This window comes from Zophobas morio, unplaced genomic scaffold (genome assembly GCF_036711695.1).
Source record: "Zophobas morio isolate AGI-343-1 ecotype UQ-CSIRO unplaced genomic scaffold, CSIRO_AGI_Zmor_V1 ptg000005l, whole genome shotgun sequence".
Taxonomy (NCBI): Eukaryota; Metazoa; Arthropoda; class Insecta; order Coleoptera; family Tenebrionidae; genus Zophobas; species Zophobas morio.
In genome coordinates, this window is record NW_026972110.1 from 18,025,948 (window position 1) to 18,040,730 (window position 14,783).

Sequence of the window (14,783 nt, forward strand, 5' to 3'; positions counted from 1 at the left end):
TTGGTGAAGAAAGAGAAATTCTAGACTAAAAATGAAAATGAGACCATTATCAAAAACTGGAAAGATTGGGTAGATGAGAGAAGAACCAGATTTAAAGGAGCGTTTACTGACTAAAGAGTACCAGCAAAATGAAGAATACGACCAGATGCTTTTGGTGATGTTTGAGAGTCCAGAAATGGAAATCAGAAGAAGAAATTTCTGAATAGAAACGAGAATGAGACATTACCAAAGACTAGCAAGAGTGGACAGATGAAAGAAGATTTAAAGGAGCGTTTTCTTCCTGAAGATGAAGAACAAAATGAAAAACACGACCAAAGATTTTTGACGAACCCAGAAAGAAAAACCAGAACGAGAAATTCTAGACAAAAAACAAGAATGAGACCATTACTAAAGAGTGAAAAATGTGGACAGATGAAATGAGAAATAGATCTAAAGAAGCATTTTCCCACTGAAGACGACAAACTCAAGAACCCGACCATATATTTTTGGCGAAGTTTGGAAAAATAAATCAGGTAAAGAGAAAGAGGAAGTAGTGTGAAAGGCAGAGGGCTCAGGAGAAACCAGAAGAATAGAGAGAAGAACAAGAACACAATTAAACCTAAAGAAGCATCTTCATGATTTATGGACTGAAAACTAAGATGAGCACATATGAAACCAAAATGAAGAACACGACCAGATCCTTCTAACGCTGTTTGAAATTCCAGAAAGAGAAATCAGAATGAGAAATTCAAACTAAAAGCAAGAATTAGACCATTACTAAAGACTGTGTACAGATGAAGGAAAAATCAGTTCTAAAGAAGCGTTTACTGACCGAAGACAATGAACAAAATGAAGAACACCACGATCTTTTCCAAACATCACCATATCGGTGATGTTTGGAAAAGAAAATCAGAAAAAGAAAAAGACAATGTAGTACGGAAAGCCAGAGGAGTCAAAAGACCAGACACGACCAGAGGTTTCTGACGATGTTTGAGAGTCCAGAAAGAGAAATCAAAACCAGAAATTCTAGAAAAAAAAAAAACAAGATTGAGACCATTACTAGAGGGTGAAAAGAGTGGACAGATGAAATGAAAAATAGATCTAAAGAAGCGTTTTCTGACTGAATGACAAACAAAATAAAGACCACAAAAAAATAAAGAACACGATCATATACTTTTGGCGAAGTTTGGAAAAATGAAAAATACAACCAGAATCTTTTGACGATGTTTGAAATTCCAGAAAGATAAATCAGAACGAGAAATTCTAAAGTAAAAGCGAGAATTAGACCATTACCAAAGACTCTGAAAGAGTGGACAGATGAAAGAAGAACCAGATCTAACGAAGCGTTTAGTGACCGAAGACGACGAACTGAATGAAGAAGACCACCATATACATTTGGTGATATTTGGAAAATTCAAGCAAATAAAGAAAAAGAGAATGTAGTGTGAAAAGCCAGAGGGGTTTGAAGAAGCTAGAAGAAAAGAGAGGGCATGGACAGAATCGAACCTGAAGAAGCATCTTCATGATTTACGATTTGAAAACTAAGATGGGCACATTAGAAAAAAAATGAAGACCAGATGATTTTGAAGTTGTTTGAAATTCCAGAAAGAGAAACCAGAACGAAAAATTCTAGAATAGAAACGAAAATGAACCTAAATGACTGCAGACGACGCACAAAATGAAAAACACGACCATATACTTTTGGCGATGTTTGTAAAAGTCAAGAAAATAAAGAAAAAGAGAACGTGGTATGAAACCCAGAAGACGCAGGAGAAACCAGAAGAAAAGAAAGACGTACAAGAGCAGAATCAAACCCAAAGGAGTATTTTCATGATTTACGGACTGAAAACTAAGATAAGCACATACAAAACCCAAATGAAAAACACGAGAAATTCTAGAATAAAAACAAAAATGAGACCATCAGCAAAGACTCGAAAGAGTGGACAGATGAACGAAGAACCAGATCTAAAGGAGCGTTGACCGACTGAAGGCGATGAACAAAATGAAGAACACGACTAGGTATATACGTTTGGTGATGTTTGGAAAAGTATAGTAGAAACAGAAGGGGCCAGAGGAAGCTAGAAGAAAAGAGATGGCAAGAATATATTTGAAACCAAAATGAATTAAAGGACCAGATGTTTTTAATGATGTTTGAGAGTCCAAAAAGAGAAATGGGAACGATAAATTCTAGACAAGAAACAAGAATGAGATCATTACTAAAAAATGAAAAGAGTTGGCAGATGAAATGAGAATTAGATCTAAAGAAGCCTCTAAGAAAAGTAAATCAGGTAAACAGAAAAAGGATGTAGTATGAGAGGTAGAGGGTTCAGGAGAAGCCAGAAGAAAAGAGAGAAGAACAAGAGCAGAAGCAAATCTAAAGAAGTATCTTCATGGTTTACAGACAGAAAACTAAGATGTACAAATGTGGAACCAAAATGAAGAACACCACCAGGTGCTTTTGCCGATGTTTAAATTTACAGAAAGAGAAATCAGAAGGAGAAATTATAGAATAGAAACGAAAGTGAGTCTGAATGACTCAAGACGACGCACACAATGAAGAACACGACCTTTTGGCGATGTTTGGAAAAGTCAAGAAGATAAAGAAAAAGAGGACGTAGTATGAAAACCAGGAAAAACTAAAGGAAAAGAGATACGAACAAGAGCAAAACCAAAACCAAAGGAGCATATTCATGATTTACGAACGGAAAACTAAGATAACCACATATAAAACCAAAATGAAGAACGCGAGAAATCAGAATGAGAAATTCTTGAATAAATACAGGAATTAGACGATTACCAAAGACTCGAAAGAGTGAACAAATGAAAGAAGAATCAGATATAAAGGAGCGTTGATCTAGATGATTTTGACCATGTTTAGAAAAGTAAATTAGAAAAAAAGAGAATGTCTTTTGAGAACCAGGGGAAGCAGAGGAGGCTATAAGAAAGGAGATAAAAAACAACAAAAGAGTCAAATTTAAAGAAGCATTTTCATGGTGTACCAGCTAAAAGTTAAGAACACACGAGAAGCCAAAAAAAAGGCCGACATAATAACCTATTAGGAAATGAGATTCCGAGGTTTGACATTGTTGGATGTTGACTATAGGACAATCAATTTCCATATCCACTTAAGAGAAAAATGTTTCCGAAACAGTTCGGCTTCAGAAAATAAGAAGAAACACTTCAGTGTAGTAGAAAATCTTAATTAATCCCGTACTTAGTAACTCATCGTAAGGTGTTCTGATATAGTGTCTAAAATTGATATAAACACGACTGAGTAACTTCCATGATTTAGTGGATATTTATCCAGGTGTATCGTACACATAATTATTGCTCCAGACGTTGTTTAGATTTACCATTTTAGCGGCATTGTATAACATACATTATACAACAAACACTGACAGATATTTATTTCCCATACGCTAGAAGTTTGCGAAATGAGTTGAAGACAAGATTTACAATTCACATGGGTGAAAAATGGCATTCCACACAAGCTATGAACTGCAGGTCTTCTACGAACACCGGGTTTTTATTTAGATTATTGTTACTGATATTTTCGTACACTACAATGGACTTATTATAAAGCATAGTCCACACAACACCGTAATGAGCTCATTTTCTATCTACACAAAATGATCATGTAAATATCTAAATATTTCCTGTAAAATAAAAATTCCGTTTTAACTTTGACACGAAAATAAATAGTACAATGCCTTTCGCGGGATTGTTTTAATCCGGGACACAACTTCCGAAATTAGGAAAGTTTTCACTTGTGTAATTCCTACGCGAACGGTTTTCATATTTGCGTAATTGTTATGCAAATAGAGACACAGGTCTTCTCCCTGCAGTATGAATATGAAACGTTGATAATTATTAATAAGAGGGCACAAGGAAGTGACAGGTAGCATGACTATTTACAGTCGCAAATTAGATTTACTTGCTTGTAGTGTCAAGGAGTAGACAAGAATATGCCATGGGGCTGAGCTAACAGTAATATGAATTATTAATTCCCACTTCATACATGAAACATCGAGACAGGATATTTAAATTTATTGTCATTCATGTCGTTTTTTTCCATAGACGGACGGATTAATTCCATAGATGGCCACACAAGTCCGACTTACCTTGCTTTCGCACACTTTATGGCAGACGTATTTGCACACTGAAACAAAAAAAGCCTGGTTAATTACACGGTTGTTAAAACTATTTCACAGTCGTTTTAAACCCGACTGTTAAATAAGCAACGTAAATAATGCAGCAGCTTTCGCAGGAGTGGTTCATACGCTATAATACAATCATTTCATAGTTCAGGACTCCCATGAAAATGTATGACGGGATTTGCATAGCTATGATCTAATAAATCGGTTAGGTGAGATTCATGGTCAGCTCGAATCCGTAACTTCATCGGCGACCTCTGACCTGGATTATTATCGGTTACGGGATTGTAAGCTCACGCTTGTCGAAATTATTAAGTGGCTTCAATGTGATCAATGTTCAAATTAACGTAACTAATATTCGGAGAAGCGTGATTCATTGCCAATTAACGATATAAATGATATTATTTCGGCGTTTTTTAATTAGAGAAAAATTAACAAAAGTTGCTCACTTACACTCGTTTAGCTAAATAACACAAATCACCCTAATGACTATAATTTACGCAGCTGGGGAGAAGCTATCATGTTGTCATGTACATGAGTAAAAGATTACAACATGACAAATTATTCTTTCCAGGCAACTGCCACAAGCTCATTTACTTAATGCGGGGTGAGTGATGAGGGAGTAGTAACTCTCCATTTCGTGACAATTATCGATACCAAAATTCACTCGAATATTTCACAACTTTTTCCTTTATTTGGGTAATAAAAAACAAATAAACTTGTCTGAAAGTTCCACTGCTTTTATGGTTTCTTTGTTATTATCATTTCACATTAGGACGAATATTTCCTTAAGAGCTTTTTCACACCGACCATTTTATGGGCCCATAGGCGCCGAGTTCTAAAAATTTTCTCGGGGGCTTCGTACTCATAAAATCAGTGAGTCAACGTGGTGGGTATTTCAAATAGAATTAATTTTCACATAAAGTGTTCATACCTTTGAGGACGACACTGAAATGTACACAAGTTCAACTTGGTAACATTACGATATTCATGAAAAAAATTAGTACTTTCAAATAATCGGCGATTATAAATTGTTTAATATTACAAAACCAAATCAATCTAAAATTTCATTGAAATACCTACAAATAAAACAAAAAATAATGAACTAAATTGCTTAATTCGCTATTTTTTAAGGCATAGGGGGTGGAATTTTTGGAAGTCAGATCTGATCATTAGGTCAGGTCAGGTCAAGTCAAATGCATCCAAATTATTTTTTTCTGGATTAAAAAATTTTAGGAAACGAAATGATAAAAAGTGAATATCCCACGTAACTAGTAAAAAATATTGCGCTACATTGTCTTTATATCCAGTGGTTTTCAGTATGTGTCCTCAATTCTTATTTTCCATTTTGTTATTTCAGTTTACGGCACTTTTTATACATTAACAACATACTATCTAAGACGTCATATCAGACGAAGGGGAATGAACATGTTTCCACACGATACATCACTACCAAGACTTCAGATATGAGATCAAGGGACATTAGACGAGTAATAGTAACAGCCGTAAGCGGGGGCTTTCAGCCGTTTGAAATTTTAGGGTTATGTCGTCGTAAACATGGCAAGATGATGGCAAAAGAGACGAAAGAGTAAACGTTTGTGTAAGGGTACCGTAAGGGTTATGTACATTTGTATGTTTTATAATGTTTGAGATAAAGTGCAAAATGTAATGGTCCTAACTTAATGTTTTAAAGCAACGACCTTTTTCATTTTTAACCTGCAGGGTTAAAAACAAGAGTTGACTATTAAAAGTCAGGTCACACATTAAAGTGAAGCAGAGTTTAGGTTATAAATTTACTTAAAAGTAACTGGTTCGGTAGTTGTGAGGCTTGTGCTTACTGACGTACTACTTCGTTCAACAGTAGTTAGATTTTTAATTATTATTGTTAAATTCATATTTTCAGGCATTTTTGTTAAATTGTTTTTAAATTATGGATTTTTTTGAATCTATACTTCCCGAGCCCAAGCTATGTTTCCTTAGTGTTTCATGACCTTTAGTGTATTCAATTCCCGTTTCCGTCTGTCTGTCGCCTGTCTGTCTGTCGTTTGTGTCAGTAGACAAATAATCTCCGAAACTGCTAGACTGACTGATTTCATAGGTACTTTCGAAATATCGTGTAGGTGGTAAAACGCTAATCAAAACACATACAATTTGATGACGTCACCTTAAAATTTTGCGTGATAAATAATATTCAAATTTTATAAATTAACATACTCCTGTATTTGTGGTTTATGCATCTGCCTGATTTTTTAAGCTAGACGTTCCGATTTTCGCAAAAAAATCTATATTGCATTGCAACATTTTGTACCAATACTTATAGGAGAAACGTTTAGTAATCGCTGGTTAGCTCATGCTAATAATCCGAAGGTCACGGGTTCGATCCCCATTGTGTCACTTTTTTCTTTATAATAATAGTAATAATGAAACATTACAATATTATATATTTCTGAACACAGAATTTCCTATCACAGTAATTGGAAAGTTAAGGTATTTGAAAATAAAACGTGTTAATTTATGTAAATTTAAAAGCATTTTCACTATTGGGAATTGCGTAAACTCTCTTACATAAATAATTCACTAAAATCCTATTGTTACACTTTTCCACTATATCAGTAGGCAAAATTCGTTTTTGCTCATCACTGTCAACTTTAAATGTAACTGATTATTTTGGTACAGATTAAAATATATATAATATTATTATTAATACTTTCATCAGTGTTTAAAAATAAATGTCTACTTAAAACAATTACCACTTGCTTTGAAAGTGCTATGGTGTTTTTTGTCTGTCAATATTATCTCCTTTTTGATTGGCCTTCTTACCTACCGAACGTAAGTTAAGGAAGGCTACTTTCATGTTTTTTCGATATGTTGTCTGTCTGTCGTCTGTTTCTCGTCGGTCTGTTTGTTTGTTTTTGTCGATTTTTACTGGACAAATAATTTCCAAAACCACCGTACCAATTTTCAAACTTTAGAAATATATGTTAGAAATATTGTTTAGGTGATAAATCGGTAACCGAGAGATCATCCCCACTCATAATCATTACTCATGTACTTGTGGATTATGAATCGGTCTTGAGTTTTTACCCTAGGAATTCGGATTTTCGCAAAGAAAAAATGTATAACACATTTTACATCAATATCTCGGACTACTTTTTTTAACACTATGATTGGTATTATCTATTGTTTCAAACTAGATCTATTTAATTATGTTTCAGGAGCGAGGGAAGTTTTGTCTAATAACATTTGACAATTTTCACTTCCTGAACGTAAGCTGAGAAAGTATGGTAATTGAGTCCACCGGGCGACTTGCCCCTTTGAGGTTTTCTCAACGTTCCATAACCCTTAAAGTACGAAAAAAGTGATGTCCCATTTTTGTCTGTGTGTCGTCTGTCTGTCTGTCTGTCCATCCATCTGTCTGTCTGTCTATGCCAATTTTTATTAGACCGATAATCTCCAAAACTATTGCATGGAGTGTTCTCAAATTTTAAACGTATATTAAGAATATCATGTAGATGGGAAAATGCTAACCAAACTTTTTCTAACCATCCCTACCAACAATGTGATAACTGATAACATAGTTCTACACATGTAGTTTATGAATCCGTGTTGAGTTTTTACTCTTGGAAAAAAACAAAATTGTATAACATGTTTCAATTTAATTTTAAATCTGTAAAACTGAATGTTTTGAAATCTTCCAGATGTTTCAAGCATGGTAAATTTTTAATCAAAACATATTTGTTTATGCTCCCCAAAAATTGATGACTTCATCTCAAAATTTTGTCAATTAAATCCTAAATGTGCAAAATATGATGAGTGAATTTATTTATCAGGAACAGACTCTCCCAAATTTGTGAATCTGGAAACCGTAGAAGACCATGTAAAATTGACTAAATCAATCCCAGCATATCTATTATACAGGGTGTTGTTGAAAGGTACGTACAACAAAATTCACAGTTCTTCGCGAAGTCTAAGAAGCCTGAAAAACTTAATTTGTGTTATCAAAATTATAAGGGGAAAATTAACCCCTATCCAACCTTTTTAGACGCTACTGAAGGATAAATAGGTAAAATTAATTTATTTTAGTAAATCCTAGCAACTGTAACAATAACAATAATAAAAAAATAAGAGACCCTTTTGTTGCTATAGAAACGAAAGATGACTTTTTTATCAGAGGCGTACAACGAATTTGGAGATACATTTTAATAATTTTTATCTCTAATAGAAGAAGACTTTTACTTGAACTTTTTTTTAATTTTAGCACCCATACTTCGAGACCAATTGCCGGTTTTATTTTGTACGTACCTTTCAATAATGCGCTGTATATCTAATAATAAAAAATGTTACTCTTCATTAAATAATGCTAAAAATGTTTACATCTAGCTGTATTCTGTAACTCTTCAATAAATAACATAAAATAAAAATGTGTTTTATTTAAACGCAAAAAAACTGTCAGGTATGGGATTCGAACCCACGCTCCCTTTCGAGAATCGGAGCTTAAAACTAACGTCTTAGACCGCTGGGCCAACCTGACTATACTTAAATCTGTTAATTATAACTCTGTACTTTCCTACTAAACTATATGAGGGGATAGTCGGGATAGCACTCGAGTCCGTGTAGAACCGTTCCCCGGGGTCAGATCGACCGAGCACAAGGCGACGCAAACGTTCGATAAAAAGTGGTGGGGCTCCTAGCTCAGGTCAAATGAGGTTAAACTGAGCTAGGAGCCCCACTATATAACTACTGACATTTTTTAGAATTGTTTCTTCAGATAACTCAAAAAAATTAATGAATGAGTCAACCAATTTTTTTTACCCAAATTGATATACCTACGTGTATATTTTGTAAAGAAAAAACTCATTTGAAACAAACACTGTAAAATTACATACATATCTTCATTTTAACTTATAGGGTTCTCAAAAATGAAATTCGTAAAATCCAATTTTATAATTTTTCGAAAAAGTTGGAAATGTTTTATTGTACTTCTGGGGCTAGGGAAGTTCAACCATTTTTTTTACTCTTGTCTCTCCGATAGAAATGAACTGTCAGTCAAATTTCACTAGACAATAAGAGCCAGTTTTCCGTTTCGTTAAAACGAATTTGGAAGTGGAGCTAAATACTACGTACCTTCTTATTTGTGGTATAAAGTGCAAACAGTTTTATGTCAACGTGAAAACTTATCTATTTTAACCCTAGAAACTTGGAGGAAAATAATTTTGCTACATAAAAGTACCGGAGAGCAATAAAAGCCACAGAAAACTTTAATTATCGACACTCACGTTTTACGGCAAAAGTATCATTGATTTAAATAAAATAATTTTCTAAATCCTGGACCAATTTTCAAAAAAGCGTTGTAAAACGTAATATGCAGTGGACTTTTTCCCATTTAAAGTGTTAATTCTCATAAAAATACTAAAATTATCGATATATCCACGATTCCTGGAAAAACAAAAAACATTCTTCCAAAAAATTTCATTTGATATGTTTTTTATGACTTTAAGTACTATATTTGATCCTTTTCAGTTCAGAAGTCGCCATTTTAAACTATACAAACTCTTATTCATCTAAAGAACTTTCAGTGTGCCTTTCAGCGAATAGTTTGGGAAGCCATCTTGACGCGATGTGCTACAACGTAAATCACAGGAAAGAGCTTTGTATTTTACGGCAGCCTTACTGACGTCTAAAAAAAGATCATAAAAAGTTTTGCAATCGTTTGAAACGACGGTTTCGAGTTAGTTTCATGTTCAAACTTAAATCTGTACCGCTTCCAGATATTTGTTTCCCTTAACTCATTAATTCATTTTTCATGTTTGCTTGTGCATATAAATGGAACAGCTCACAGGATCAACTTTCGTGATCAATATTAACACAAGATTTTCATTAGGTTTCACAAAAAAAAAATTACAGCACTAAATAACAGTCTACGAGTCTATGACTCCGCCGCCTGTGTGTTTCACCAGAAAACCCGTCCCTGCCGTGTCAGTATTTTCCAATTACTCACTACCTCTTTTTCCGTTACGCAACTTTTTGTGACATCCTTGATTGAATAATGAATTTCGTTGTACAACAGACTCCGTGTCGACCCTTGTTGTCTTTTTAACCTTAGCGTACATTAATTTCCACACTCCCCAATGTCGAACACACCTCGACTTGTCCCACTTGCATTTTTATGCAACGAGAAGTATTTGTTTCAACGATGATAATCACTCCGGAATCTATTAAGATCACAATTACTTGATACGTACACGTAATTCTGCAATTATGCAAATTGTGCACATACTTGAGTGCAGCCGTAACGAGTCATTTTTGTGACAGTAATTAGATTTGCAGCTCTGCCACTGCGATATTCTGCACGAATAATGCGCCTCTTGCTAATTTAATTGCCAGTAGAAATGTGAGTAATGTTGGCATTGTCATGTATGCTCGGCTATCCGTAGACGATAGTGTATGGTCCATTCATTATAACCCGGGGTTCGGTTGTGTGGAAGACACGCATTCAATCCATAATTAATTTTGTAACATTGTAACTGTTATTGGTGTCAAGTCGGGCATAAATCGTCTTGCTCTATCGTCGCATTATTTGTAAGCGACTATTGAGACCTCAGGGAGGTCAGAGGTTGACGTTTTTGTCATTGATAGTGAAAGTTCGGAACAATGAAACCATTCTGTGTACAAAAGAGAAATTAACTTATTGCGTGATGGTAGGCCATAAAGTGACAATAAAGAGGCACGCACTTATGAATTATTTGTCATTTTCGAGATTTGGAGTTTAACACTTTCGCCATGTCTAGTTTATTTATGGACGAGGCGATAATTGCTTTAGAAATTCTTGAGCTTTTCGTAAGTAGGTTTCAGTACAGGAATGTTAGCGAGATAAAATTCTGCTGTTTATTGCAATCGATAAATTGCAATAACGTTTAAGTGGTAATTGCGCCAAATAAACACGTGGACGAAATTACATTGTCCTCATAACTGAGCTTCATCAAATTTAGAAAAACTTAATTGGCAATTAAAATTGTAGTCTAACGTTTTTAATGTTTGTGCAACAGATTCTATGTAAAAGTTTAAGTATGAGGTGTTTGTGGCTTGGTCGTTAGATGTCGCCACGGTTGGATGCAAATTTCCGTAAACTTGGTTATTAAAGTGGCTACAAATTTTAGTGATCGCTATTTAGTCGGATCGGCAAAAGATCAAAAAGTACAGTGAAGAATCCAAATGAGTTTGCCTACTTACCTAGAACCAACCGATTTATTTTATGTTGAATTTAATGGCTGTAAAATTTTACCCATTTGGCTGGAATTAACGACTTAGAGGTCATTGTTTATTTATTCATATTAACAACTACACATACAGGTCAACAACATCTACATCGTTTTGCATCTGACGAATAGCTACTTTCATATTTTCTCGACGTTTCATGAGCACTAGAGTGAAAAAAGAAGTCCCATGTTTCCGGTTGTCTGTCTGTCGTCTAACTGCCGATTTTTATTAGACAGATAATCTCCGAAATTAAATTTAAACATCTCTTCGATTTTACATATGAAATTCTTTGAAAAATTTAATTCATTTATATGACTTTATATTGATTTAATTTATCTTGATGTTCCTCGATTAATTTTGAATTGTCGAGATAACAGAGATACAACAAAATCATTTGAAATTTGAACTCATTTTTAATCTTACAGAATCTACGCTTTAATTATGACAACCAATACTGAAAATACCAAAAACATGGCCTGTTGATGGACTCAGACCCAGATTTTGGTTTTTTCGGTTTTAAAATCGAATTTTTAAAGTATCCCAAATACTGTCATATTTAATCTTGACAATTTTGGAAAACTAGTTGAAATTTTCGAAGTCCAAAATAACTTCTGTAAGTCAAAATTGACAAAAAAAATCCCTTTTATTAATTTTCGAAAGTGCTCGGGAAAAAGTAAAAGTTTCATGAAAGCGGGAATTGAAAAATTTAACTTTTGGCAAAGTTGACTAAAAATATAGATGTCGACGAGTTCGTACGAAACACACTGTTCAAATCACTAATCAAATTTTTAAAATATCCAAAAAATTGCCTTATTTCATCTTGGCTATTTTGAAAAATGGTTGAAATTTTCGAAAAAATGCGAAAATAACTTGTGTACCTAAGTCGAAATCGACAAAAATCCTTTCATTGGTTTTCCAAAGTGCTCAGAAAAAGGTAAAACATTTCAAAGGGGAGAGGGGGATATTGAAAAGTTGAACCTTTAGCAAATTGCCTAAAAATCCACAAAAGATTCTAAAAATAAAAAAATCGGCAAGCTAAATAGAAAAACGTAGCTTGTTGTTGGTTCCAGACTAAGATTTTGGAAATTTTCGGTTTCAACATCGAATTTTTAAAAAACCCAAAAATTTGCATGTATTATTTTGGCCATTCTGGAAAGATGGCTGGAAATTTCGGAGTTTGTCAAGATAACGAAAAAATTTCTTTAATTAATTTTGGAAAATGCTCGGAGAAAGGTCAAAAATTTTATAAGGAGGATTTAAAATTTTTCGAAGTTGTCTAAAAATCCACAAACAATTCTCTGATGTAGACGTCGACGCAGTGATTCGAGAACATGGGCTGTTGATGGTTCCAGACGAAGCTTTTCGAATTTTTCGGTTTTAAATTAAATTTTTTTAATACTACAAAAATTGCCATATTTCATCTTGGCGATTCTAGGAAAATGATTACAGTTTTCGTGGAAATGAAGCCGAAAATAACTTCTGCAAGTCAATATCGAAAAAAAAATTCCTGTGATGAATTTTCGAAAGTACTCGGGAAAAGGCCAAAAAATTTCATGAAGGGGGATATTGAAAAATTGAACTTTTGGCAACGTTGCCTACAAATTCAAAAAAAATTAGCTGATATAAAATATCGACGATTTGATTCGAAAAATATAGCCTGTTGTTGTTGGACTCAAACTTTCGAGATTTTCGGTTTGAAAATCAAATTTTTAAAACATCTCAAATATTGCCATATCACATTATTTTATCTTGGTGATTTTGGAAAAGTGGTTGAAATTTTCAAAAAAGTCGAAAATAACTTGTGTCAAAATCGACAAAAAATTCCTTCGATTGGTTTTCTAAAGTGCTCCGAAAAAGGTCACAGATTTCAAAAAGGGGAGGATATTGAAAAGTTGAAATTTGCCAAATTGCCTAAAAATCCACAAAAGAGTATGTGATATAAATATCGTCTAACCAAATTGAAAAACATAGCGTGTTGTTAGAACTAGACTAAGATTTTTGAAATTTTCGGTTTAAAATACGAATTTTTAAAAATCCGAAATATTTACTTATTTCATTGTAATGATTCTGGAAAAATGGCTGGAATTTTCGGAGAAATGGAGCCGAAAATGACTTCTGCATGTAGAAAAAATCTCTTTAACTAATTTTTGAAAATGTTCTGAGAAAGGTCAAAAATTTCATAAGTAGGAATTTAAAAATTTTCAGCCTAAAAGTCCACAAAAAATTCTGTGATATAGACGTCGACGAGCTAATTCGAAAACATGGCCTGCTGATGGAGCCAGACCAAGATTTTTGAAATTTTGGTTTTAAAATTAAATATTTAAAATACTACAAAAATTGCCCTATTTCATCTTGGCGATTTTAGGAAAATGATTACAGTTTTCGTGGAAATGAAGTCGAAAATAACTTTTGTAAGTCTGTGGAAAGGTCAAAAATTTCATGAAGGTGGGATATTGAAACATTGTATTTTGTCAACGTTGCCTAAAAATACTGAAAACATTTTCTGATATAAAATATCGACGAATTGATTCGAAAAACATAGGCTGTTGTTGGACCCAGACTAAGATTATCGAAATTTTCGGTTTCAAAGTCAAATTTTTAAAAATCCCAAAATTATTTAAATCGGGTGACTCTGGAAAAATGGATGGAATTTTCGGAGAAATGGAGCCAAAAATGACTTTCGTATGTCGAGATCTAGAAAAAATCTCTTTAACCAATTTCTGAAAATGTTCTGTTAAAGGTCAAAAATCTCATAAGGAGGAATTTAAAATTTTTCAAAGTTGCCTAAAAATCCACAAAAAATTCTTACATTTTTAATATACTACAAAAATTGCCGTACTTCATCTTGGCGATTCTGGGACAATGGTTAAAATTTTAGAGGAAATAATGCTTAAAAAAAACTTCTGTCAGTCTAAACCGATAAAAAATGTCTTTGATTAATTTTTGAAAGTGCTCGCAAAAAGGTAAAAATTTAAAAAATTAGGAATAAGGCAAAAGAGAGTACGTACTGAGTTGCTGTGCTTTTTTGCCTTATTCCTAGTTTCTTAACCCTGCTCCTGAAGAGGCCACTTACGAAAGTGTGCGAAACATTGAGCCCAAAAACTCAATTAACACGGCCCCAAACCGGAAAAGGATCATGTATTGACTCCGACCGTGGAAGCCTCCGAAATTGATTAAACTTTTAACAAAGTTGCCTAAATATCCATAAACAAGTCTGTGTTGCAAGTATCAAGTCTGGGTCCAGACTAAGATTTTCGAAATTTTCGGTTTTAAAATAAAATTTTTTAAATATTCAAAAAATTGCCATTTTGCATTTTGGTGCAATTCTGGTTGCATTTTCGAAAACTAACTTATACATATCGAAAAATTTCATAAAAAGTTTCGAAAGTTCTC

The 14,783-nt window shown here is 33.7% G+C and overlaps 1 protein-coding gene across 7 annotated transcripts in view; it reads right to left on the minus strand.

Moving 5' to 3' along the window:
- Window positions 1-14,783, minus strand: part of LOC135122908 (tensin-1) — a 395,140-nt gene that overhangs the window by 169,708 nt on the left and 210,649 nt on the right. For all 7 annotated transcript variants that reach the window (XM_064047412.1, XM_064047407.1, XM_064047405.1 and 4 more), the window contains exon 3: window positions 4,101-4,138. In XM_064047412.1, coding sequence (XP_063903482.1) covers window positions 4,101-4,138 — 38 coding nt within the window. The remainder of the gene's footprint in view (window positions 1-4,100; window positions 4,139-14,783) is intronic.